Source organism: Rhinatrema bivittatum, chromosome 1, assembly GCF_901001135.1.
Source record: "Rhinatrema bivittatum chromosome 1, aRhiBiv1.1, whole genome shotgun sequence".
In the NCBI taxonomy this organism is placed as follows: domain Eukaryota; kingdom Metazoa; phylum Chordata; class Amphibia; order Gymnophiona; family Rhinatrematidae; genus Rhinatrema; species Rhinatrema bivittatum.
The window spans coordinates 295,931,099-295,959,064 of NC_042615.1; the positions used below are offsets into that span (position 1 = coordinate 295,931,099).

The 27,966-nt window shown below is 42.5% G+C and overlaps 1 protein-coding gene across 1 annotated transcript in view; it reads left to right on the forward strand.

Moving 5' to 3' along the window:
* The window catches only part of RRH (retinal pigment epithelium-derived rhodopsin homolog), a 52,285-nt gene extending 24,724 nt beyond the window's left edge, over positions 1–27,561 (forward strand). Inside the window, exons 5-8 of the mRNA XM_029608186.1 lie at positions 4,293–4,446; positions 16,723–16,891; positions 24,404–24,582; positions 27,465–27,561. Of these exons, the coding sequence (XP_029464046.1) occupies positions 4,293–4,446; positions 16,723–16,891; positions 24,404–24,582; positions 27,465–27,561 (599 nt within the window). The remainder of the gene's footprint in view (positions 1–4,292; positions 4,447–16,722; positions 16,892–24,403; positions 24,583–27,464) is intronic.
* The last annotated feature ends 405 nt before the right edge of the window (positions 27,562–27,966 follow it).

The window sequence follows — 27,966 nt, forward strand, 5'->3', positions numbered from 1 at the left end:
CAACAATGAGTGAAGGTAATATACCCAGATGGTGTGACGTCAGCATGAGGGAACACCCTCGAGGTTCGCGCCAAAGGTGATACAAAGACGTGGGTTGCGCGCACGCATGCACCCTAGTAGGTACCTGGGAAGAGCAATGGCGGGAGGCTGCACCATAGCCGTTCCGGGGACGCCAGAGAGGTCGGCTTGTAGACGCAGTGGTAGCCATCTTGCCCAGGTAAGCGGGAGGAGCCGTGAATAAGGTGAGGCAAATGGGGCGAAGCCGTCGAGGACCAACGGAAACAACATTATGGACCGTTGAATGTTGCATTTCTTTGGCTATCTCACCTTGTGGAAACCAAAGTCAGAGCCTTTTCTGTGGCCAGACCTGTTATATGGAATGTCTTTTCTGATCTGCACCTCATGACATGTACTGCAACTTTTAGGAAACTGCTTAAAGCTTTCCTATTTAAGCAGTCTTTGCAACTAGAGGCATGATTGACCCTTGTATAGGTTTCCTCAGAGTGGCACTTTATATAGGAAGATTTTCATGCTTCTTTTGTTAACAAGTTTGTTGAATGCTATTTATTTTGTCAACTATCATGTAAGACATTGCATGTGATGAATTGCAGACTGTGAATGAAACATTTATTACCCTGGAGGACTGACAGAGAGTGAGCAGGGCTGAATTTAAAATGTTGGCATCTGTAATTAGGGCCAGAGAGTTTGGAAGGGAGCCTCGCGTGCCATGGCAGCATGCCTTTGAAGTATCATTGCTGCATAGCTCTAATGCAAGCAGGAGCAGACTCTTCTTCAGCCCAGGTATTTGGCACCTTTGAAATTTGATACCCTTGGCAATTTCCTGTGCTTCCTATTTCCAGATTTGGGCCTGAGAGTGAGATTCTATATATTCCATCTGTATGGAGTGTTCCATGTTTTATGCACAGGAACAAAGGAACAGCAAAGCAGCTCTTTCTTCTGTAAATTGCAATAAAACTAAGTTTCAGGTATGGCTTATTAATGTCTAACCTGAAGAAATTCAAGGCCTGAGAAAAAATAAATGTAATTTACAGGACAAAGAAGGAGTTTAGGTTAAGATTTGGGCACTGACTCTTCTCCCAATGATGATTTCTGTGGGTTAATATTTTTAATTCATAGTTTTATTTTTAATAAGTGGACAACTGGCAGGGCAGCACATCTAGGTGAAATGTAAGCCAACTCTGTGACCAGGCAAATAGTCTGAATTCTCTCACAAATTAGTATTTTGTTGATATGCGTCATGCCTACTGGGTGCAGTAAACAATCTATTGAAAAGTTTAAATTAAAGTTTTACATTGAACCATAAGATTGAGCACAAAAGCCTTGCTTGTGTCAGGAGTACATTTATTTTCTTACCCTCTCCATTGCACAAATTATGCAATAAGGACCGCTGATTATCCTGAGTTGAAACAGGTCTGGAAGAATAGGGGTTGCTCCATGTTATTGTTTATTTAAATTAAACTAGTTACATTTTCACAAACTTAAGCTTAACTCAGGAAACTCAGAGTTGCTTTGGATTAGTAGAAAAAATAGAACATTATCTATGTGGTCCTCCCTTTCAGGAGTTACTGTAGAACCAAAGAAAAGTAGTTATTAGCTTGCGGATCAAATTCACTTCTTAGTTGTCTATGACTCCTCAGTTGTCTATAGTGCTGACTGCATTCATGTGTTCTGTAAAATTCACCAGCTTAGATCTTATTTAGAAAGGGGCTCTATAAAACAATGAGTGGAGTGGAACAGGAAAACGCGAATCGGTGGTTTGCTCTTCCAGAAAGTACAAAGGCTAGTGGACATGCTATGACGTTACTAGCTAATACATTTAATACAAATAGGGGAAAATATTTTCTTCTATTCATTGCCGAAAGCGGTGGTAAAAGCTGCTAGTGCAGATGGGTTTAAAAAAGGTTTAGACAAGTTCCTAGAAGAAAAATCCTTAAACTGTTATTAAAGTGGACTTATCTCTGGGATAAGCAGCATGGAATCTATCAACCTTTTGGGATCTTGCCAGGTACTTGTGCTCTGGATTAGACACTGTTGGAAACAGGATATTGGGCTCGATCTGAGCCAGTACGGCAAATCTAATGTTATGTTCAAATGTAAAAGCTGAAGAAAGCAACAGATAAAAATTTCAGATCTTTAGTATTAAAAATTAAACAAAAGACATACCCGTGGATTCAGGAAGTATTCAGACCTCTTCACTTTTTCCATGTTTTGTCACTTTACATCCTTATTCTAAAATGGATAATATGCATTTTTTCCCTTCTCATTCTACACACAATACCGCATAATGACAAAGAGAAATCAGGTTTGTAGAAATGTGTGCAAATTAGTTTAACAAAAACCTGAAATATCACATTTACATAAGTATTTCAACCCTTTGTTCAGTACTTTGTTAAGGCCTTTTGCAGTGAATACAGCCTCAAGTCATCTTGGGTATGATGCTACAATCTTGGTACACCTAGATTTGGGGATTTTCTCCCAATCTTCTATGCAGATCCTTTTGAGCTCTGTCAGGTGGATGGGGAGCGTCGATATACAACTGTTTTCAGGACTCTCCAGAGATGTTTGAATGGATTCAAGTCCAGGTTCTTGCTGGGCCACTCAAGGACATTCGCAGACTTGTGCTGAAGCCACTCCTGCTTTGCTTTTGCTGTGTGCTTAGGGTCATTATCCTGTTGGAAGGTGAATCGTCACCCCAGTCTGAGGTCCAAAGTGCTCTGGAGCAGGTTTTCATCAAGGATCTCTTTGTACTTTGCTCCATTCATCTTTCCCTCGACCCTGACTAGTCTACGTGTTCCTGTAGCTGAAAAACATCCCCATAGCATGATGCTGCTACCACCTTGCTTCACCATAGGGATGAAATTTGCTAGGTGATGAGTGGTGCCTGGTTTCCTCCAGACATGACACTTTGCATTCAGGAAAAGAGTTCAATCTTGGTTTCATAAGACAAGAGACCCTTGTTTCTCATGCTCTGAGAGTCCTTTAAGTGCCTTTTGGAAAACTCCAAGCAGGTTGTCATGTGCCTTTTACTGAGGAGTGGCTTCTGTCAAGCCACTCTACCATAAAGGCCTGATTGGTGAAGTGCTGCAAAGATGGTTGTCCTTCTGGAAGGTTCTCCCATCTCCACAGTGGAAATCTGGAGCTCGGTCAGAATGACCATCAGGTTCTTGATCACCTCCCTGACCAAGGCCTTCTCTCCCAATTGCTCAGTTTGGGTGAGTGCCAATTCTAGGAAGAGTTCTGGTGGTTCTGAACTTAAGAATGATGGAGGCCACTGTGTTCTTCAAGACCTTCAATGCTGTAGCAATTTTTTTGTACCCTTCCCCAAATCTGTGCCTCAACGCAATCCTGTCCTGAGGTCTACAGACAATTCCTTCGACTTTATGGCTTTGATTTTGCTCTGACTTGCACTGTCAACTGTGGGACCTTATACCAACAATCAAGTTGGAGAAACATCTCAAGGATGATCAATGGAAACAGGATGCATCTGAGGTCAACTTTAAGTGTCATAGCAAAGGGTCTGAATACTAATGTAAATGTGATATTTCAGGGTTTTAAAAAATTAATTTGCACACATTTTTACAAAACTGATTTCAATTTGTCATTATGGGGTATTGTATATATACAGAGGAGGGAAACATGCACATTATCCCTACTTACCTGGTCCAGTGGGGATCATCTGGAGAGGCCTAAGACCAGACTGAAGCCTCAGTCTTATGTAGGCTGAGGCCTCAGGTAGGTTGCCCCAACCTCAGCCTAGGTTCTATGCAAAGCCGAGGCTTGGAGGTTTAGTCTTGACGCCTCAACCTAGACCTGATGATAGGGCCTAAACTGGACTCCACAACTTTGGCCTCAGTCAGAGCCCAAGCCTGATGCTGGGGCCCAATCTGGAGGCCGACCCCTGATTTTATAACATGCGCATGGCTGCACGCATATATTATAAAATTGGGCGTACATTTGTGCATGCCGGGTAGCACGCACAAATGTACGCTACACGCGTACCTTTTAAAATCTACCCCATTGTTTGTGCACAAGTTACAAAATGTAGCAACTTTGCATGCACCCATATACATGCTTATATGGGCACATGTGAGCAGTTTTGAAAGTTATCCTCATAGCTTTTTGTGTTGAACAGAGCCTTTAAGAATTATGTATGCTGTAAAATCTGCATGTAAATAAGCATGCTAGGGATTTAAATAATGAATACAAAAACACAGATGGCAAAATATTACCACAAAAAGTAAAATGATTGCAAAATGTTCTATTAACTATAGGAAGAAGAATGACCACCAGCAGCTACGTAGTCATGATCCTTGCAGCATGGGTGAATGCTGCTTTCTGGGCGATGATGCCCATACTAGGCTGGTCCAGCTATGCCCCAGATCCAACTGGAGCAACATGTACAATCAACTGGCGTAAAAATGACATGTAAGGAATACATTTTTACATTTCTAAATTTAGAGCCAGCTGTTTTTCCTTCTGTTTTCTAATTCGGAAGCTGTATGCCCAAGGATATGTTGATAGATAATAAAGCATTGCTTGTTGACAAAGTTTTGGTGCCCTAAACTGTATTTCCTTCTCAGGCTTCTTTTCTATACACAAACACTTATTATACATAATATGCTTTAGTATTATTTTTTCAGGCTGTTTAATCGCAATTTTTAGTATGCAAAACTTGGATTAAGTAAAGCCTAATAATAACAGCGATGATGCTCTGCCATGTGGTATTGACAATGACATATTATAAAATGAATTAGGAATTTGCAGTAATCTATGGGGTTTATTCACTCACTTTTTGACTCAAAGACATAAACTGGGGGAAAAAAGCCTTAGTAAATCAGGTCCTAAGAGTGTAATACAATGGGATCATTCAAAGATTAGGCCTTCCTTTGTTCTCATTTGAAAGATATCATATCATAGATTACTGCATCTTACTATCTAAGTTTAAATAGTGGTCATAGAAGACTATAGCTAAATGAATTACCAAGAAAACCACATATGCTAAAAAAAAATTCTCCTTTACAAAATATTTTTAATCCTACAAAGCCAATATTCAAAAAAGCTGAGTTCCTAAATTTAGGAAGCTAAGGGGGTCATTTATTAAGCATTTTTTCTATAGAGACAAAATGGGAGAAAACCTTTAGTAAACAGGCCTCTAAGTTAGGTCCCTAAGCTGGCATCTACAGTAATATCAGTCAAATTTAGAGACCTAAGTTTTCACCTAAAAATTCACATAAATTTAAGGTCCTAAAGCTTAGGCCCCTAAATTTAATCTTGCTGTTTATTTGCTTATAGTTAGGTCCTTACGTTAGCTGCCTAGTGCAGAAAATCAGTGCTGAGCATTTACATTTATTTCCCCGCCCTAACTCTGCCCTTGTAGCTGCACGCTTTTTAAAGCTCCTAAATTTAGGCGCATAGTGCACTTATTTCTAGATAATTTAAAACTTTTGTCTGGGTTTAAAGCTGAGTGTCTCCTTGATGTTATACATCAATCAAAAGAAACTGAAAAAGAGCAAAAAGGGAATCTGGAATGATATTAGGGGAGGTGAAAATTCAAAACTATTTAGACGGATAACTCTGCAATTATCCATCTAAACAGTAAATTTTGAATATTCACTTTTCTTTTTTGGCTAAAAGTTAGCTAAATAAATCATTATCCAGCTAAGATATAGCTGAATTAAAGACATGTTGGGGACATTCCAGAGTAGGGTTGAGTTAGCCGACTAACTTATTCAGCTAACTCTGATATTTGGAGGTAGCTAAATAAGTAATTCAGCTAACTCAAGCCATGCTTACTAGCAGGTCTAAAGTTATCCAGCCTCATGTGACCGGATAACTTTAGCCTTAAGCTATATTCCAAAGAATACAGTGGTTAAGTGGTGCTGTAGTATTTAAAAAAAAAAAAAAAAAAAGAAGATTGTGGACCTAGCACTCCAAATGATACCCTCTCAAGCTATGGAAAGTGACCCTACTGGACCAAGTATTCCACTCCCCATGATATGCATTCCCTGTTCCACATTTGTAATGATTAAATACCCTCCTAAGGCATCCCTCCTACCCACTTCTACCCCCCCCCCCTAACTCCAATCCTAGCCCTCTCATTGCTCAGTTCCTTCAATCTGTAAGTTCTTCAGCCTAGATTGTGGTAGCAGCCTACCATGACCCGGAACCAGTGCTTCTGCCGTCACTAAAAAGCCACACTAAACGCATAGGCTTCCAGCATATCTCCACAGAAGAGATACACTGGAAGGATATGCGTCCAATAAACAGGGTCATTTATCAAATTGCATTAGGGTCTTAAACACATGTGATAAATAACGCATTACGAGATGCATATGCAAATTCTTTAAAAATTTAGTCAAAGGGGAAGGAGGAGCTAGAGTGAGGGCGAGAGTACATTGTACAAATCTCATCTTTGTGTACCTTTCTTTACTCCAAATCACATCAAATCTTCACTGATGTGTACTGTGCTGTTTGTACCTCTGACTGTGCATGTAAAACTGCCCCCAAACCCTAGACCAGCACTACAACCTCATCTCGAGTTACTAGTTAACCCTCCTACAGTGGTATAACTAGTTGACTAATATGAGAGCCTTATAAAGAGTCTCTCTCCCCCCCCAGACAGGAATCACATAAAATTAGTTGGATAAATGTATCCAGTTAACTTGGAAGAGATATTCAGAATGACCAGAGTTAGCTGGATAAGTTATCCATCCTGGAATGCCCCTACACTATCCAGCTAAATTTTAGACAGATAATGAGTTTTGTCTATAATTTAGTCAAATAAGTGCCCAAAATATTTAAATGTCAGCATATAGCAGGATAACTTCTGAGTTATCTAGCAAAATGCTCTGAATATTGACCTCTGTGTTCATAAAGTTGTTAGCAAAGGTCATGAGGCACCAGAGACAGAGGGTGCACTGGGAAATAATAAACAAGTTATATAGTAAAATAGTAAATGTCAGCAGAAAAAGACCAAGTGGTGCATCCAGACTGCCCAGCAATCTTTTGGGGTGTTTTTTTCTTTTTTCAAAATTGTATTCTTAGGGTAGTTGTTGCTTTGTGCAGGTTACCCCAGTCAACAATGGTTAGTTACTCTTTTCTTCATCTCCATCATTTAGCCACTAGGAATCCTTTCCTTTGTGTTTATCCCATGCCCTTTTGAATTCTGTTGCCGTCCTTGTCCTCATGATCTCTTCTGGGAGGGCATTCCTTGCATCCACCACCCTTTCTGTGAAGAAATACATCCTGATGGTCCTTGTGCCACAGTTTTCTTTCCATTGGAAAAGGTTTGATTCCTGTGCATTATTAATACCTTTCAGGTATTTAAAACTTTGTATCGTATCACCTCGTCTCTCTTTTCCTCCAGTATAATCATATTTAGGTCCTTTAATCTTGTCTCATAACTCTTTTGGTGCAGACCACACATCATTTGGTTGCCTCTCTCTGGACTGCTTCCATCCCATCTCTATCCTTTTTGAGATATAGTCTCCAGAGCTGAATACAGTACTGCAGTTGAGGCCTCACCAACGACCTGTATGGGGCATTTTCACATCCTTTTTCCTGCTGGTTATGCCTCTCTGTATGCAGCCCATCATTCCTCTGGCCTTAGCCACCGCTTTGTTACATTGCTTCGCCGCCTTCATATTGTCAGACGCTGTTACCCCGAGATCTCTTTCCCAGTCCAAGCACATCATACTTTTGCTCCCATAACACACAGCACCTTTGCATATCTGCACCTCAAATGCATGACTCTGCAGTTCTTGATATTGAATCCCAACTGCCAAATCTTTGACCACTCTTCAAGTTTTCTTAGATTGCTCTTCATTCTCTCTATTCCTTCAAGAGTGTCCACTGTGTTGCTTATCTCAGTGCCATCCGCAGAAAGACAAACGTTTCCTTCTAACCCTTCCGCGATATCACTCACAAAGATATTGAACAAAACTGGTCCCACAACCAAACCCTGAGAGTAGGTTCCATTTATGACTACTCACTGTTGTCTGTCAATCAACCAATTTCTGATCCATTCCACCACTTAGAGACCCATTCCCAGCTGTTCAATTTGTTCATGAGCCTGCTATGAGGGACAGTAGGAAAAGCTTTGCTGAAATCCAGATAAATCACAACAAGTGCTTGTCCTTGATCTAATTTTCTAGTCACCCCGATCAAAAAAGTCAATCAGAATTGTTTGGCATGATCTTCCTCTGGTAAAACCATGTTGCCTCAGATCATGCAATCCACTGCATTGCAAATAGTTCGCTATCCTTTCCTTCAGAATCATCTCCATTATTTTTCCCACCACAGAGATAAGTGTAGCCGGCCTATAGTTTCCAGGTTCCTCCCTGTTATCATTTTTGTGAAGCTGGACGACAACTGCCCTTCTCCAGTTTTGTGGCATTGCTCCCATTTCCAGGTCTTTCAGCAGCAGACCTGCCAGCACGTCTCTGAGCTCCTGCAGTATCATGGGATGATTCTTATTTGGCCCCATGGCCTTGTCTACTTCCAGTTCCACCCAAACACTCTCTTACATAAATGGAGTGGTATCTACCCACTCCCACCCATGTATTTACCAACCAGTAATGGTCCTTCTCCAAGGTCTTCTTTAATGAAAATTGAAATTAAGTGTTTGTTAATGTTTCTGTTTTTTCCTCATTTTTCTCAACATGATTCTTGTCTCCTTTCAATCTTACAATACCATCCTTGGCCTTCCCCCTTTCTTTGATATATCTAAAAAATGTTTTATCATCTTGCTTTACTTCTTTGGTGATCCATTCAAGTTTTTGCCATCCTGATTTTTTTTCTCATCTTTTTTAGCTTCACCAGATCTTCTTGCCTGTGTGCCTATTTCTGTGTTCTTTTGTACTTTTTGAGTGCTTTTTGCCTTTATTGAGAACCATATTGATTTATTCTTACTTTAATTCACTTTTATTACATAAAGATTTGTTGCCTTTGTTATAGCTTCTTTTCATTCAGCCCATTGTTATCCCACTTCTCCCATCTCCTCCCAGCTATCTAGCTCCCCCTCAAGGTACTTCTCCATTTTAACAAAGTCTGTATTTCTGAAATCCATGACTTTGACCTTTGTGTAACTTCTCTCTGTCGTATCTGCTATATCAAACCATGCTATCTGATGATCACTGGCACTCAGATAGTCACCTACCCAGACATTAGAGATGCTTTTTCATTTGTGAGCATCAGGTCCAGTATCATTTCTCCCCTTATGGGTTTCATCACTACTATTTGTCTGAGCAGAGCCCCTTGAAAGGTATCCACAATGTTGCACTTCCTGGCCGCGGCAGGCCCGCGGCCAGCTTCACTCACCCCTGACACCGGGGCCCCGGACCTGGACCGTCCTCTCTGGCAGCGGTGGGCAGCCGCCTCCGCGCTCCCAGACACCTCTGGCGTTGCTGTAGTCTCCTCCGGTCCAGGTCAGGTCTCCCCAAGTGCATTGCGGGAAGACCCCGTCATCTCCTAGTCTTTGGCATGTCTGCCTTAGGAGCGCACGTATGTGCCTTTCCAGGCTTTAAATGGGCCGCAGTGGGAAAGCCTTCTGCGGCCCTGAATGATGACTTCAACCAGCCTTCGTATATAAGGCGGGCCCTGCCGCTTACACTTTGCCTTGGCAACAGTTCTCCACGCTTCCTGTCGTGTGCTTCGTTTCTGCTTGTTCCAGTTCCTGTTCCAGTACCTGTTCCAGCTCCAGCGCCTCTTCCTGCTCCAGCGCCTGTTCCTGTTCCTGCACCAGTACCTGATCCTGTTCCAGCTCTTATTCCTGTTCCAGTACTTGCTCCAGCTCCCTGTTCCTTCTACCCTTCAGACGGATCTCCTTGCCTTTGACCCTTGCTCGAACCTGATCTTGTCTCCAGCCGCCTACCCTGACTTCTACTTGAACCTGAACTTGTCTCCAGCCGCCTGCCCTGACCCCTGCTTGGACCTGGCCTTGTCTTCAGCTCTGCCTGACTTGCAGTCCGGACTTAACCTCGTTCCCAGCCACATTGCCTCTGCTTCAGTCTGTCCGGACTTTGGGTTCCGGCCTAGTCTTCAGCTACCCACCTGACTTGCAGTCCGGACTTAACCTTGTCTCTAACCGCATTTCCTCTGCTTCAGTCTGTCCGGACTTTGGATCCTGTCTCCTTTTGGAACCCAGCGCCTCCGCTGCTTCCTGGCACCCTGCTTTGGACACTGTCTCCAGGATCAATCACGCAGAGGCCCACCTAAGTCCAGCCGGCCCTGGTACCCAAGGACTCAACCTGCGGGGAATGAGGGCTGGTATTGGCGAAGCTCCAGTCGACCTCCGCTTCCCATTTGGCCTCGCCTCCTGATGGTGGGGACCTGTGGGGATTTCCCCCACGGGTGGTGCCAACACCACCTTGGGCCAAGAGTCCACCTCCACAACACACAATGTCCCTACTCCTTACAGATTCTGCAACATGAATACTCCAATCCACATCCAGCAGATTGAGATCTCCAATGAGCAACACTTCTCCCTTCTTTCTCACCTTTTGGATGTTTTTGGCCAAATTTCTGTCCAATTCTTCAGTCTGATCTGGAGACTTGTAGACCATAGCCAGGGCCGGTGCTAGGATCTGCTGTCACCCTAGGCAATCATGTCAGAGCATCATGTGTTTTCTCTCTCTCTTTATCCTCGCCCAGCGCTACCGCCAATGGCCTGAACACTGACTGTGCAAACATACTGCGACCTTGGACAACTGCAAACCTCCGTTCTGCAGCCGCCTCTCAAAACCACTCGACTACATTTAAAAACGCCATTACTCGTACCGCTCCAACGCCCCTCCCACATCCGGTGCCCTAGGAGAACACCTAGTACGCCTAGTCCTCCCGCCAGCCCTGACCACAGCAGTGTGAATGGAAACGTCATCATATTTTTTAAACATCGCTTCTTCTTTCCCCTACATCCCCTGCATTTCGGTTACTCGGATACTGTTTTTGACATAAAGAGCTACTCCTTCCCCCTTTTTGCCCTTTCTATCTTTCCTCCCCAGGATGGCCGTATCCCATTCACGAGACTGACTGAACCATGTCTCCATGATAGCATAAATATCCAAGCCCGCCTCCACCATTAGGGCCTGCAAATCTGAAATTTTGTAGCCCAGACTGCAAGTATTTGTGCGCATAGCTTTCCAGCTTTTCTCCCTCAGCTTGATGCTCTTCCCAGGCAGCATTTCTGTGCTTTTGCCTAAACATGGACTAATTTTGATCTTTTCTCTAACTACTTCATGTACTTGTATGCATTGGGGATGTCATTTCACTTCTATTGACTTCCTTCCGCCACCTCCGTCCTTTAAACGCCTGATGACATATGTTCTGAGTCCTTTATTCCTATTCAGACTGTGTGGTTGAGTCTCTCTGGGATAGGGGTTCAGTTATCCCCAAATAACCTTAAGCTTCCACTTAACATTCACCCATCTTTCTCCGGACTGCACTCACCCAACATACCCCATCATACATACAGCACTCTTCTAACATTATCCACCCAGCACTCTTCAAACCACATTCATCCAGCTCTCTTCAGACAGCATTCGCCTAGCACTCCTGTTAACCGTAACAATTCCCACAGTCTTCCACTTCAGCCACTTACATCCCAACATGCACCCCCTCACAATTCCCATCATCCACAATCCCAAATGGAGAACACCAAAGCCCCCTTCCCTCCCCCATCACAATCGTCAACAGAGGCTCAGGCCCATCTTACTGACACCACTCACTCAATTCCTTGGACTAACTCTCTTCTCACTCACATTGATTAATGCGCAATCGATCGCTAAGAAAAGTCATATATTCAACGACTACCTATCCGATACAAAACCTGACATCTGTGCTATCACAGAAACCTGGTTAAAACCCACCGACACAGCACTAATAAATCAGTTACCCATACAGGATTATGATGTTCTCTCTATTCCCAGACCTAAAAAAAGAGGAGGTGGACTTCTCCTCGCAGCCAAAAAAACGCTGGGTCTGACTTTGCAGACTTCCAATAACATATCAAAGATTGAATTTGCCCTATTCAACTCAAAACATCTGACTATCGGCCTAATCTATGCTCCCCCCGGAATACTGGAAGCTGACCCATCTTCCATCATAGAACTTACAGCAAAACACCTAAATTCCACGAAACCTACCATCCTCATGGGAGATTTTAATCTACATGTAGATATCCAACCTCATTCTACCAACTGTAAAACTTTTCTCTCCTCTCTCAACAATATGGGTTTCAGACAAATAGTGACTGAACCAACCCACAAAGCAGGCCATACGCTGGACCTTATCTTTATAAATGAAGGTATCACAACCCACACCACTCCAACTTGCACTCCAATACCTTGGTCAGACCATCGAATTATATCATCGGTTTTAAAAATAAAAGAACTTCCACCACAATCCACACAACCTATAACTATATCGCTTAGGAAACAATGCTCAGGAGACCAACTCGGTGAACACCTAGCCAAGGAACTTGAGCACCTAGACCTATCCGACGTAAACTCAGCAACTTCATCATGGACCAACATCACTAAAAAGGTTGCAGATCAAATTTGCCCCATGACAACTAAATCTATCAATCCAAACAAAGACAACAGGAGACCCTGGTTCACACCAGAGCTAAAAAATCATAAACACGAGTTGAGATGCAAGGAACAAAATTGGCGAAAAAACCCATCTACAACCACCCTCCTCATCTACAAATCATGCCTTAACTCATACAGAAACAACATCAACACAACAAAGAAAATATTCTTCTCCAAAAAAATCCACCACCTCATCTTTGATTCAAGAGCTCTTTTCTCCTATGTATCAACCCTCACAAAACCCCCGGCACCGACCATTCCAGATGATCAAGCACTCACTAAAGCGAACGAACTAGCAGACTTTTTCGACAACAAAATCACTTCACTTCTAGCTCCCCTCAAGGGACCATCTACACATCCAAAACACGTAATCAACCTCACCCCCCAATCTTCGCAATCACCCGCTCAACAAACACCTCATTCAACCGCTCAACCACCACTCCCAACAGATCAACAACCATCGCACCCAAATGTCAAACAACCTAACACTAACACTTCACTAACACTACTCAACACTTTTGAGCTCACATCCACTCTAGAAATAGAGAATATTCTCAAGAAGATAAAACCATCCTCTCATCCATCAGACCACATTCCATACAACAAACTGTGTCTGATCTCCAACACCATAGCCAAACCTTTAGCAGACATTATTAACTGCTCCTTCTCTCAAGGACATGTCCCGAACCAACTCAAGTTAGCCATGCTCAAGCCGCTCCTCAAAAAACCTAACTTACCCACCTCAGACCCAGCAAACTTTAGACCCATAGCAAACCTCCCGTTGATTGCCAGAGTTATGGAGAAAGTTGTAAACAAACAACTTACAGAATATCTTGACGAAAACAACATCCTCACCTCAAACCAATTTGGCTTTCGCAAGTCTATGAATACCGAATCATTATTAACATCATTATCAGACACTATCATTTTCAACCTAGAAAAGGGCCAACCTTGCCTCCTCGCTCTCCTTGATCTTTCATCAGCGTTTGATACCGTTAACCACTCATGCCTCCTGCAACGCCTAATAGACATTGGCATTACAGGAGTAGTTTTTAACTGGTTCAAATCATTTTTGGAGAACAGAACATACAAGGTCAAGATAAATAACAAAGAGTCCCACACCATCGAATCCAAAAGGGGGGTACCACAAGGATCATCCCTCTCCCCGACTCTTTTCAATATTTATCTACTCCCACTTTGTCAACTTCTCACTAACCTTAAGCTAAGACATTACCTATACGCGGATGATATTCAAATCCTCATCCCTATAGAAGATTCCATATACAAAGCCATATCATTCTGGAATAAATGTCTGTCAGCTATCAACAATCTACTCACCAGCCTCAACTTGGTTCTAAATAAAAACAAAACTGAAATCCTCATTATAACTCCGGAAAACTATACCCCTTCCTCACATTCTAACACTAATCAACATCCGGTCACCACAGGGCTCTCCACCACACAACAAGTTAGAGATCTGGGAGTCATCATAGACAACAGACTCAGTCTCAACAAATTCGTCAACAACACAACAAAAGAATGTTTCTTTAAACTTCAAACATTAAAGAAACTCAAACCTCTCCTCCTATACAGAGACTTCCGCATGGTTTTACAAGCCATCATACTCCCAAAGCTGGATTATTGTAACTCTCTCCTCCTAGGCCTTCCAGCATGTACCATCAAACCACTTCAGATGGTCCTGAACGCCTCTGCAAGAATTCTATCAAATACCAAAAAGAGAGATCATATCACCCCAATTCTCCACCATCTCCACTGGCTTCCAATTAAATACAGGATCCAGTTCAAGTCTTTAATGATGATACATAAGGCCTTACACAACATCGCACCTCTCAACCTAACATTCCAAATTCAATTACACACATCTGTGAAACCAACCAGAAGCGCCTATCAGAACAGACTAATCACACAACCTATGAAATCCGTTCTGAGGAAACGTGCATTATCCACAGCAGGCCCTTCACTTTGGAACTCGCTCCCTCCAGACCTTCGTTTAGAACCATGCCACTCTACATTTAAAGGGAAACTTAAGACTTGGCTTTTCAAACAAGCTTTCCCCTAGAGCCAAGAACACGAAGAAAAGTCTTTTCAAGCCCACAACGAGTTATTCAGATCTATTTTTTTCTTCCTTTGTTAATCAGAAATTTACACATGCTGACTTCAATGTAAAACTTATTACTTTGTTTTTGTTCAATGTAAAACTTCTTTTATTCTGTTCTATGTAAACCGCTATTTGTAGCGATAGTTACTGTTCTTTGTGAACCGGGGTGATATGTATATTATACAGGAACCTCCGGTATATAAATTAATTTAAATAAATAAATAAATACATAACTGTCTACAATGTGATACTTGGGAGCCCTCCAATTTCAAGTTCATTGTGAAAGGACCTGAGAGTTCTACTCTGCTATCATATTCTCTGTTTCTCTGTTTATGCTTCTACGGAAGTTCAATTGAACTAACATAGCAACATTGCTCACTCACTGAACTTTCATTTTGAAAACATTTCAAGACATGAAGGCATTTTAAAAAGGTTGGTTACTTTTTAAAAGAGTTGTTTAAAAAAAAAATTGCATCTGCTTTCATAAGCACTTCGAAAAGTTGAATGGCTTCAATTGGTATCTAGTTCCTCAGGGTTTTCGGTGTGATTTAAGAAAATATAAACCTTTTTGAAATAGAAATATACCAAATAGTATGAATTATGGATTATAACCCAATAACCTGGTTAATATCCAAATATTTTCCATAGGATGAATTTTCCTGGTCATGTTCTGGTAAAATAAAGGCATAATTAACTAAGCCTTCTGTCATTATTTCTGTCAGGGGTGCACTTTAACTTTATGGCAGCAGTAGCCTTAACTGGCCTGCTTGCCAGCAGTGTGACCTAGAGATTTCACTGCACCTTGCCCCTGGATGTGGTGTCAGTGTAGTGAGGTATATTGGTCAGATGTACCACTCCCTATTGGGGGGGTGATTTTAAGAGTGTATAAAAATTCTAGACCCATGTGATGCAGGAGAGTCAGCTTTAGCTCAAGGCTGAGAGTGTGAGTGTCTCTCCTTGTGGAGGATGCTTGGTGGGCCTGTCACTCCACAAGGATAGTACTTCAGGGTGCCAGGAGGGGAGGTTTCTGGGAGCCCAGAGGAAACTTTAAAGAAGAGTTCCTGAGGAAAAATCAGAGTCTGAGGAGTCCTACAAAGCAAAGGATTCTACAAAAACTGCTGGATGAGTGCATGGGAGGTTTCAGAGAAAAAATAAGCCTGCCCAGGAAAATCCATAGAGTTGAAGACTAATCAAGCCATTCAGTTAGAGGCTCAACAGAGAGACAGAAGTGAAGAATAAGATTCTATCACCCAGAAGGTTATGAGAGAGCCCAGGGAAGAAGGATACCTTTCTCCAAGAGCTGACCAGTTAGTGAGAGAATGAAAAAAGGTGAAAGAAATTGAGATTTTTTTTTTTTTAATATACCGACATACGATCTCAATCGAGATATCACACCGGTTTACATTCAGGTACTATAGGTATTTCCCTATCCCCAGAGGGCTTACAATCTAAGTTTTTGTTCAGTGCTTCTGAACTTTGTTTTGTGGTGCACTACCCACTGATGTACTTATTTTGGATTTGTTTCCTGCCACCAGTTTGCAGTAAAAATTTAAGTTTGAACAACAGCTGTTGGAGAGGAGTGCAGTCTTTAGTGTGACTGAACTGGTATGCAGAACAGCCCCAGAAAGTGAAGAAAGCCCTTAGGGCTTTCTTCACCTCCCCCCCCCCGTGCAGGAACCCTGGGAGGTCATGGGGCAGCCCCCCTCTATCCCTGTGCCTAAGAACTGGCCGGGATGGGGACAACACATGATTTTATCATGTCTCTAATGCGGTTCTTGAATTAAAATCCAGACATCTTTGCCTGAAAGAAAACACCTGGATTACATGTAGGGTTTTGGTTCATGATCTTCAGAACCATCTGTACTTTGAAAATGTTGTTCTTCTCTGACAGAAGAACGGGATGGCGCAATTTGAATGTTACACAGACTTTTTAAAATAAGTATCCTGTGGAAGGTTAAATGGTTGTAATTGTCTTTTTTTTTTTTGGATTTGCAGATCCTTCGTTTCTTACACAATGAGTGTTGTTGCTGTTAACTTTATCCTGCCACTGATGGTCATGTTTTATGGTTACTACAATGTTTCTCAAACAGTGAAACAGTACACCAGTAATAACAGCCTGGAAAGCATCAACTTGGAATGGTCAGATCAGATTGATGTCACAAAGGTAATGGGGGCCTTCCCAGTAGGTCTTTTCTGTTATTTAAAAGCAGTTGTTGATTTGTATGTTAATGAATTCCAATCCAATAACACGGATGCCTGGAAGAGCATTTATCCAGATCTGGTCAAGGTTTCGCTCACCTGCAAAGAACCTGGGATGTTTTCTTGGCCTTTACCTCATTGACAATCGTGCAGTAGCTCCCCTCCCATGTCCCTGCACCGAAGAGTGGGTCACTAGGGAACCTGCTTAGCTCATCGGGTTCTTTCCGATAGGGGGAAGCAAAACTTAAGGTCTCTTAGGACTTTAGATGTAACTACCAGAAACTACAGCAAAGAAATAATGTGTGGCAAACTATTTACTGGTCAATATCATTTACAATGAATTTTTAGTAAGTGCATAACTCCCAGAAACTATACAGGACATTGGTAGTGGTGTTCCGACTACAATATTTATTGATTCCAACGTCTTCTATTTTAATAATCTGACAGCAGATATATTTCACAGGAGTTTAATCCATAACAGTTACAAATGTGCCAGTCCTCAAGCATATAGTTCTAGGATCGCCAGTAGTTGGAATTACTTATGGTTTTCCTAGAGAATAGCTTTAGGGTCCCCTACTTTCTGTGGCAATCCCTTCTATCCATGTTCTTTAAATGGTTCTCTTCTTTCTTTGCCTCCTTGGTCTGCTGATTGGCACTCTTTTTTCCCTTGAATTCTTTAAATGCCTCTGGTCAGGCATCGGATGGGTACTCTCTCCTTCCTATTATGGCAATATTGGATTGGCATTCAGTAGTACACTCTCCTCCGTCTCTAAAATAGTCTGGCACCAGATACACTAACTGTTAGTATAAAGTTCCTTCTCTCTTGACAAAAGTCACAAAAGGCAGCATAAGGTTTTCAGACTCCTTACTGTCAAACCACCACCAGCCAAAAACACAACAGGTAGAGTGGAAAATATGAAATTTAAGCTTCTTACTCACTTCCCTTCATTCTCCAATGCAAAGAAAGAACATCTACAAACCCCTTCCTCTTAATGTCTGCAGCTACTGCTTTGTAGGGATGGGCATTTGTTTGAAACAAAAATGGAAAATGGGATGAATGAGCCCATTTTTGTTTCATATCAAACAAAAGGAATATGTCCCCCAAAACCTGAAAATTTTCATTCGCATTTATTTTCGGCAAATGGTGCACACAGTTTGCAAATTGTGCATACCGTTTTCAAACTGTGTGTACTATTTGCGAAAAACAAATTGAAGCAAAAAATTAAAAAATTAAAACTTAAGAAAACATAAAACATACAAAATAATGATGAATGAAAAATATAAACACATTTTTTGGCTGTGCACATCTCCTATTGCTCTGTACACAACAGCTCCTTGTTATCTATGTGCCTTCTCCATTCAATGTAATTCCAACTCAACCCAAACTATTCTCTAGAATAATCCAGGGGTCAGTATATTAAAACCTTGGAATGAACCATTGTGGTGCTATCCATGGGAGAGTACTTAGCAACATGGTACATTCCACTAACCTGCTCTATCCAATCCCAATATGACCTCACTGTGGGGAACACATTTGCTTAATGAGGATCCAATAAAGCCTCAATAGTTTTTGACCTTACATGGTAGAAGCAGAATTGAAATCTAAAGAATTCTTTGCTCAGATTTCAGCTCTGCATTGAAAGCTGTAATGAAAATATTTGCAGCGAAAGAGGCAAAGGACATATTTTCTCTCCTTTCTGACTAGGTATAGTAAAGTACTGCAGTTCTTCCATCACATGCAGAACAAGAATTTATCACATTCTAGTACTGCAGGAGAAAGCAGCTTTCCTATTGTATGTCCTCTGTATGTCTTTAGGATGTAAGCATGTATTCTTCACTAAGACGAAGTAGTATGGATACCATGTTTGTCCATGTGAACACATAGAAATAAAGGGCAAAATACCAGTGGTAGGTGATGCTTTTTTATTGATCGAGCATATACATTTCTGACTAGCTTTTGAGAACTACAGTCCCTCCATCAGGTCAAAGCTAAGGGGTCGATTTTAAAAGGAGCACGCGCCGGCATGCACATGTTATAAAATCTTATGGCCGCGTGCACATGCGTGCCGGATTTTAATATCTGCGCACGCGCATGCGGGCGGCATGCGCTGGGGGGACGAATTTTTGATTATTACGTGCGGCGACGCAATCGGGCCTCCCCCAGTTCCCTCCCAGTCCTCTCCAATTAAGGAGTGGACTGGGAAGGAACTTCCCTACCCCTCTACCTAAACTTCTCCCTCTCCCTCTTCCCTTCTCCTCTCCTCCCCACCCCCTAAACCCTTCCTATCTACTCTTTTTTGGTTTTATTACTTACTACTCCTATGGAGCAGAAGTAATCTGCGGGCGCCGGCCGGCTGCCGGCACGCACTGTCCCAGCCCGTCCCATCCCTCCCCCAGCCTGCCCCTTCAGAGAGGCCTAGCACAGCCCCTGGGTCGGGTGATGGCGCGCCAGCAGCCCGCTGGCGCGCGCAGATTTACGTCTGCCTCCGGCAGGCGTAAATCCGGCGATAAAGGTAGGGGGGGTTTAGATAGGGCCGGGGGGGTGGGTTAGGGAGGGGAAGGGAGGGGAAGGTGAGGGGAGGGTGAAAGAAAGTTCCCTCCGAGGCCGCTCCAATTTCGGAGCGGCCTCGGAGGGAACGGAGGCAGGCTGCGCGGCTCAGCGCGCACAGGCTGCCCAAAATCGGCAGCCTTGTGCGCGCCGATCCCGGATTTTAATGGATACGCACAGCTACGCGCGTATCTATTGAAATCCCGCGTACTCTTGTTCGCGCCTGGTGCGCGAACAAAAGTACGCGCTCACACAAAATTATAAAATCTACCCCTATATTTCTTAATGTGTTGAATGTTGTTATATAGGAATCGCACTATATGAATTTGATGTGCCTCTATCCTAACTTAGGGGTAGATTTTAATACATGCACACATGGATGTGCTGATTTTATAACATGTGCACGCTGGCATTATAGCACACGCAAGGGGGGGGGGACTTTTACAAACTCTGTGCGGTGATGCAATCCGGGTTTCCCCAGTTCCCTCCCAGTTCACTCCAATTAAGGAGCGGACTGGGAGGGAACTTTCTCAATCCCTTGCCTAACCTTCCTTTCCCTTTCCCTCTCCTCCCCACCCCCTAAACCTAACCTACCTGGCTGGAATTTTTTTATTTTATTACTTGCTGCTTCATAGGAGCAGAAGTAATTTACGCGCGCCGGCCAGCTGCCAATGTGCACTTCCCCGGGACAGTGGCTGTCCCGGCCTCTGTCCCGCCCCACCCAGAACATTGCCCTTGGCTCACCCCTTCCAGGAAGCCTGGCACTTGAGAGTGTACCGGCCTTTACGCTCGTGGCTGTCCTCTTAGAAAATTCGCCCGGTGCGTGCAAGGCCCAGCCACGGGCGTAAAGGCCGGATTTTACACGCACAGGCAGTTGAAAATCCGGGCTTTAGAGTGTAGCTGCTTGGAAAATATTTGTGCCCATCACATATAAATTTTTTGCATCTTTACCTGGATGACTACTAGAATATATCTTTGTTTTATTTGCTTATTTCATAACCGATTTGATGATTAGCGAATCATGCAGAAGCTGAATCTTGTTGTGACCTCTACACTGGTTTTTGATGTATTTGGCTCCTAGATTCTTCAGAACTGATATTATCGAGTGCAGTGTCACCCATCAACTGTCCTGTAGTTGTATAAATGTATCCAACATTGGTATTGCTTTATTTTGTTTTTGTGGTTGGAAAAATGCAATACTCACTGTTAATCTGTAGTGTTTTCTTTTTCCTCCAATGAAAAAGAGTTGGACTTGGCCATTCTTTTTATGAAATTTGGAGAAGTGTTATCATCAGGTGGGGAGATGATCCTCGGTCATTCTGGTGACAGATTGGAAGGTAGATCTGGTAGTTCATGTCTTGGATGATATTAAAGTGGGTTGTCAGAGGATTCAGTGTTGTCCGACGATATTGATATAATTGATGAGGTATCGGATAGGACATTCTCCTCTGAGTTTTCTTCTATTGAGTGTTTCTGCTTTTACTTAGTAGTTTTCTTTTTATGCTTTTATGGGTTTACAAATTATGACTACATTTTTTTTAACAAATGCATATTGAATAGATGATGATGGTAAAGGAACATTAATGCTATTATCTTATTTATACAGTTGTGATCATAACTTTACATAACCCTGGCAGAATTTGTACGATGTATAGCAATTTAAGAAAACATGAGTGATCAGACAAAACACGTCTGTTATTTTTAATGTGTTTCAAATTAAACTATTGTGCATCACAGAATAACACATTCATTTCGGAAGGGGTATTCCTTCCTTCTTCAACGGCTTTTCAGTCTCTTTGAAATTTAAAGACTACGATGTGCACATTTGCAGTGCCTTCTCGAAAGCGATATTGCTGCCCTTTTGAATTTCAGTGGTTTCTCCACAACAAATACCGGAAACATTTCATTGTGTTTCAACTTTCCACTGACATTTTTCATGCAATACAAAAAAATCTTAAAAAATAGGGAGACAATATGAACATATACATGCCTAATTATGAATGACTGATGATTAAAACTCTCAACACTAAGATGGGGTTATAAAGCATTACTTTATGCGCTTATACCTGTGCTATATGATGGTCATTGACACATATTTAGATGTATGAGATATTTTTCACACATCTGTATTTTTGAAGTGAAATTGTGATTTTTGTGATATTGATAACTCACAGCTAAATTTTAAATCTCCTGCGCATGGGGAAAACGGGGTTACGCATGTGGCCGGGCCTTGGGTGCGTGCTGCACACATTTTAGAAAAAGTCCAGCCACACGCATAACCCCTGTTACATGCTAGGGATGTGCAGAGGGACGCCATACTTTGCATTTGGGATTCGTATTCGTCGGGGGGCAGATACGTTGCATTCGACAAGGGGGCCCCCCGATACATTTATATGTTAATTCCTATCGTTTCCCCGCTAAAATTAAATTAAATACAACCCCCCACCCTCTTGACACCCCCGAGACTTACCAAAACTCCCTGGTGGTCCAGCGGGGGGTCCAGGAGCTATCCCCTGCACTCACACCCTCGGCTGCCGGTTTCAAAATGGCGCCGATAGCCTTTGACCTAAAATGTCACAGGGGCTACCGGTGCCATTGGTCAGCCCCTGTCACATGGCCATCGGAGCCATCTTGTGCTCCTACCATGTGACAGGGGTGACCAATGGCACTGGTAGCCCCTGTGACATAGTAAGGGCAAAGGCTGTCGGCGCCATTTTGATTACTGGCAGCTGACGTCCCGAGTGCAGGAGATCGCTCCTGGACCCCCGCTGGACCACCAGGAACTTTTGGCAAGTCTTGGGGGACCCCCCTGACCCCCACAAGACTTGCCAAAAGTCCAGCGGGGGTCCAGGAGCGACCTCCTGCTTTCCGGCCGTTGACTGCCAGTATTCAAAATGGCGCCGATAGCCTTTGCCCTCACTATGTCACAGGGGCTGACGGTTGGGCAAAGGCTATCAGTGCCATTTTGAATACTGGCAAGGCTATCGGTGCCAGTATTCAAAATGGCGCCGATAGCCTTTGCCCTCACTATGTCAAAGGGGCCAACGGTCAGCCCCTGTGACATAGTGAGGGCAAAGGCTATCGGTGCCATTTTGAATACTGGCAGCCAACGGCTGGAGTGCAGGAGGTCACACCCGGACCCCTGCTGGACTTTTAGCAAGTCTTGTGGGGATCAGGAGGGTCCCCCAAGACTTTCCAATAGTCCCTGGTGGTCCAGCGGGGTTCCGGGAGCGATCTCCTGCACTCGGGCCATCAGCTGCCAATAATCAAAATGGCACCGATAGCCTTCACCCTTACTATGTCACAGGGGCTACCGGTGCCATTGGTCAGCCCCTGTCACATGGTAGGAGCACAAGATGGCACCGATGGCCATGTGACAGGGGCTGACCAATGGCACCGGTAGCCTCTGTGACATAGTAGGTCAAAGGCTATCGGCGCCATTTTGAAACCGGCAGCCGACGGTGTGAGTGCAGGGGATGGCTCCCAGACCCCCCGCTGGACCATCAGGGAGTTTTAGTAAGTCTTGGGGGGGTCAGGAGGGTGGGGGGGTTTGTTTACATTGGCTCCTTTAGGTGGCTGAATAATTCGGCGAAGATTCGTTGTATTCGTGGGGAATCGTGATACGTTTCGCTTCCCCATGAATACAACAAATAGGGCCCTATATGTTGCAGATTCCCAATTCGTAGGGAACAAATGCACACCCCATTACACGCACAAGAGCTAAGCCTCTATCAAGGGGTGATCCTGGGAGCGGGAAGGGGCAGTCCCGGAGGTGGGGAGGGGTGGTGTAGGGGGCGGGGCGGAGCTGGAGGCCGTTGGTACAGCAGTCATTTGCCACTGTGCCAGAGGATCACGTGTCAGCAGCCTGCTGGCACGTGTAAGTTCCAAAATAAAGAAAATAACAAAAGGTAGGGACTTCAAAGGGGTCAGGGAAGAGAGAGGAAGAGGGAGGGAGGGTAGGTAGGAGGGTAGAAAAGTTCCCTCCCAGTCTGCTCTTTAATTGGAGTGGACTGGGAGGGAACTGGGGGAGGCCCGATCTCATTGCCCTGCGTAAACAGGGCAAATCTCTTCTCCCTGCGCCTGCCGGCCTGTATTTTATCACGCGCGCATGTTATAAAATTGTGCATCCATGTGCGCACACATGGAGGCATGTGCGTATTTTTTTAAAAATCTACCCTTCAGCATTTAGGCCTGGATTTTCTAAAATCGCAGACCTTAGTGAATCACGCGGTACCAGGGGGTGGGGGGGCGAAGCGGGGGGGCGGGCCTGCGAAAGCGGCAGCGATCGTACCACCACGGTGCTATCGCTGCTGGCTTTCGCAAACCAATAACACCACCGTGTAAGGTGGTGCTATTGGGCGTGTTACTGGCGACGATAAGGGGCCTTACCTTTTCACCGTCAGCGATGTCTTCGCCGCGTCCGCCCCGGTGCCGCTCCAACTCCTCCCCTTCTGGTGCTGACTCCGTCCCGATCTAGCTATCGCACGCGAAAAGTCCCATCATATCTATTTAAATGCCTTTGAATATTGACCTCTGCAAGCATAGATTATATTTTATTGCTTAAATTGAATGATAGCTTTTGTTTTGGAAGGGAGAATAATTATGAGACAGTTCAGCCTTTTTCCCTAGTGAGAGTGGAGGATGGGGTTGGATTTATATTTTAGAGAGGTTTAATTTGTAAGTGGCTTTTGGTTAAGGAAATTCTTTGAAGAAAAAAGGATATACAAGTATAAAATAAAAACAAATTCTTACATTTTGCATGGTTTAAGAGAATGGATTATGTTTTTGAAAATTCAATATATCAAATTCCAAAACAAAACAAAATTCATGCAACAATTACCAAAACATTGTTTTAGCTGTAACAAAGATATTTTGGTATATGCATGCTACTGAATCTTGCTAATTCTGGTATTTTCCTTTGTGTTTCAGATGTCCGTGGTAATGATTTTTATGTTCTTGGTAGCCTGGTCCCCATATGCCATTGTATGCTTGTGGTCATGTTTTGGAGACCCAAAGCAGATCTCACCTACTATGGCCCTCATAGCACCACTTTTTGCAAAATCTTCTACCTTCTATAATCCCTGTATTTATGTCATTGCCAATAAAAAGTAAGTATATACTTATCTACCAACTGTACCTGAATGTAATCTGCTTTGAAATGGCTGAAGGGTGGAATACAAAATATCTAAAATAAATAAAATACATTTTTACTGGAAAAATCTATCAACATCAGATCAATATGTATGTTATTGTTTTGAAAGCTTGTTTGAAAATATACTTGAAGCTAATAATATGTCCTTTATGATTGGGAACTTTCATTTTCAGTTTTTATTTTATTTTTGGGGAATTTAAATGTTATAACAAAAATAATCCATGGACAATGACTTTGTTATATCATAAAGGAGAAAAATCAGTGAAAAAGTAATTTTTACACTGATTTTCTTTTGTTATAAAATTGAAATTCCCAGGAAAAAATAAAAACTTAAAACAAAGGTTCCTATTTATGATGTATATGTTACAGTCGGGGAGGATTTTTTATTTTATATTAAAACTTATGTACCGTATAACCTGTTCATACAATAAAAGCAGTTTACAACAATTCACATACATTACTAACTTTCCAATATATGACTGCAAGCAGATCTGTCCAAGTATTTTATAATCCACACATATGATACAGGCACACTTTATAAAATATGTGTATGTTTACCCCTCAACATACGTACGAATGTAGGCTTACATGTGAATTCATGCAATGTATTATCTATAATGTCTCTATGTACTTAAAACTTAACAAACCAATTTTAAAAGGTCTACATGCACATATACCAGGAGATACGTGCCTGGCCGGGCTATGTGCGCAGCGCAGGCCTTTTCAAAAGCCTGTAGCCACATATGTAACTCCTGGTACGCACCGAAGAACGGCTTGAGCAGCGAGCAGCAGTTCGGGCTTGTTTCTTCAAGCTTCACAAATTGCGATGCTTGAAGCATATTCTAGATGGGGTGATTTTAGGCTTGTGATTCAGGTGTTTGTCTTTTCTACTCTGGATTATTGCAATGCCCTTTATGTTGGCTTGCCTAAATGCCACCTGAGGGCTTTGCAATTAGGCCTGAATGCGGCCACCCATTTGCTTACGGGAACCCTGCTGAGGGATCATATTATCCCAGTATTGAAGTCCTTGCATTAGCTTCCAGTTAGCCAAAGAATCAAATTTAAAATATTAGCTCTGGCTCACCATGCAATCCATGGGGAAGGGCAAGAGTATTTGAAGATACAGGTATCCTGCTACCTTCCTTCCCAGTTATTGCATTCTGAGGGAGCTTGGCTGCTATCTTCTCCTGGCGTTACTAAAATCAGATTACAGGAAACTAGGAACAGGGCCTTCTCTTGTATAGCGTCGTCTTTATGGATCAGTCTCCCCGTAGAGGTTCGACATTTACAGGACTATAAGGTTATTCGAAAGCAAGTGAAGCCTCACCTAGTCTGTGAAGCTTTTCAGATGAATTGTTGTAGTTGTTATTTCATGTTTGGTTTTGGCTTTTTAATGTGTATGTAAATTTTAAGCCGCCCAGATCAGATATCCGGTAATTGGGCAGGTTAGAACTTACCGCAAATAAATAAATAAGCAAACAAGCAAACAAATAAATAAATAGCAAGTGTGAAAATACGCAAGTAAATGGGTTAATGTACAACATTAATGTCTTTTAAAATAGCAACTAACGCACGTAAGTCTTGGTCCCATCTCAGAACACACTAGATTGCCCCTTTTTTTAACACATGTATGTGAATGCACGTGCACATGCGCATGAATGTGAAAATACACGTGTATTTCAACTTTTATAAAAAAAAACAATTACACAAGTAGAGGCTACTTATGCACATATTTGCTCATTTTTATGAGCATAATGTTTTGAAAATTTACCCCTAAGGGTTGTTATATACAAGTGTGAGGACTGTGAGGTGAGTAAAGTGCGATAAGTTGTCTTGCCTCCTTAGTCCTGAGCAAAATAATGTGAGTGAATTTTGGTTCCCATAAAAGGTGCCAGGTTGATAGCACTATAAAATCCTCTATTTATCCACAGAAGAAGGATAGCATAGCAAGACCTCCATTGGAATACTCAGTGGCATCACAGAAATGTCCTGCAAAACACCAGCAGCATTCACTGTAGGATGGGAGGGGGTTGTTGAGAGTACATAGGCTCAATGTTGTTTTGAGGTCCTGGTTCTGCCGAGGATGCCAGCATAAGAGCTTGGGCTCTTTGCTATTTGCCAGTCAGGTGACAAAGTAATCCATAGTCCCCAAAATTCAGATTCGGAGGGGTAAGTCCTAGTCTTGCTTTTCTTCTTAACCATGATGATAACTCAGTTAGAAATGAAGAAAAAGTAGTTTCGTGTGTTCAACAAAGCTGAAGCTGCCATTAAGGTATGGGTGTCGGCCTACTGAATACCCCCATTTTAATGGGAGTTTTACAGCACTAAAATAAAAGAATTATAATATAGAAGCAAAACAATTTATATATACAGTAACTTTGTTATGAAACATTCAAATACATGTGCAACTAACCCATGTCACTACCATAAATTTGTATTTTCATAGCATTTCATGCCTCATAGTCTCAGTTCAGTTTATACGCATTGCAAAGTAAATAACTGCTATCAGTCTTATTGCAAACATCAGCATCCATCAAATCATCAGTCACTTTCATGGTAATGCGCCATTTTGTTTATGTCATCCCATTGTGCGAACAGCACACATTGCAGAAACAAAGCAGTAAAACTAGTTTCCAAAGTGTCAAAATTTAATAGCAGTAACTGCTTTGAATCTGGGAACTTGCCGAGCAGATAAGTACTCTGATTCAGTTTTCTTGTCTTCAGCTTGGCGTGTGTAGTCCAAGATGCAGGTAATTACTGTATTTCTTCAAGAGTGGAATCTGTTATTTTATTACCATCAATATAACTAATTAACAATATCTTTTCTCCAAATCCTAGATTTCGTAAGGCAATCCTTGCAATGGTATGGTGCCAGCCTCAACGGGAGAGAACTATCAATAACAGCTTACCAATGGTAGACATGCCAGCTCATTGAGGCCTCTTCCAAACAGCAGTCATACACGTATGCAAATAATATATTGGCAAAACTACCATACTGTGTGCGAGGTTTGCCATTCTGTTTTTTAATTAATTCCAGAAGAGAACATAAGCTATTCTAAGGCTTGGAAAAAGACCTTTTTAGTTTTATTTCTTTCTGGTTGAAAGATCTCCTCTAGCACAATCCACATGGATAGCTAAGAATTTTATCTCCCACATCAAGCTCTACTGCCAGCTAATAAACTCATGCTGGAAGTTAGATATCCTAAGTAGATAGTGAGAGAATTTTATGAAGGGCAAGGGCAGTTATCTTAGTGACAAAACCTGAATTTTAGAATCTAATCTTATAAATTAATTTTTTAATAGTAAAATGTATTTGAAGCTGCTGAATTAATTATGAGAA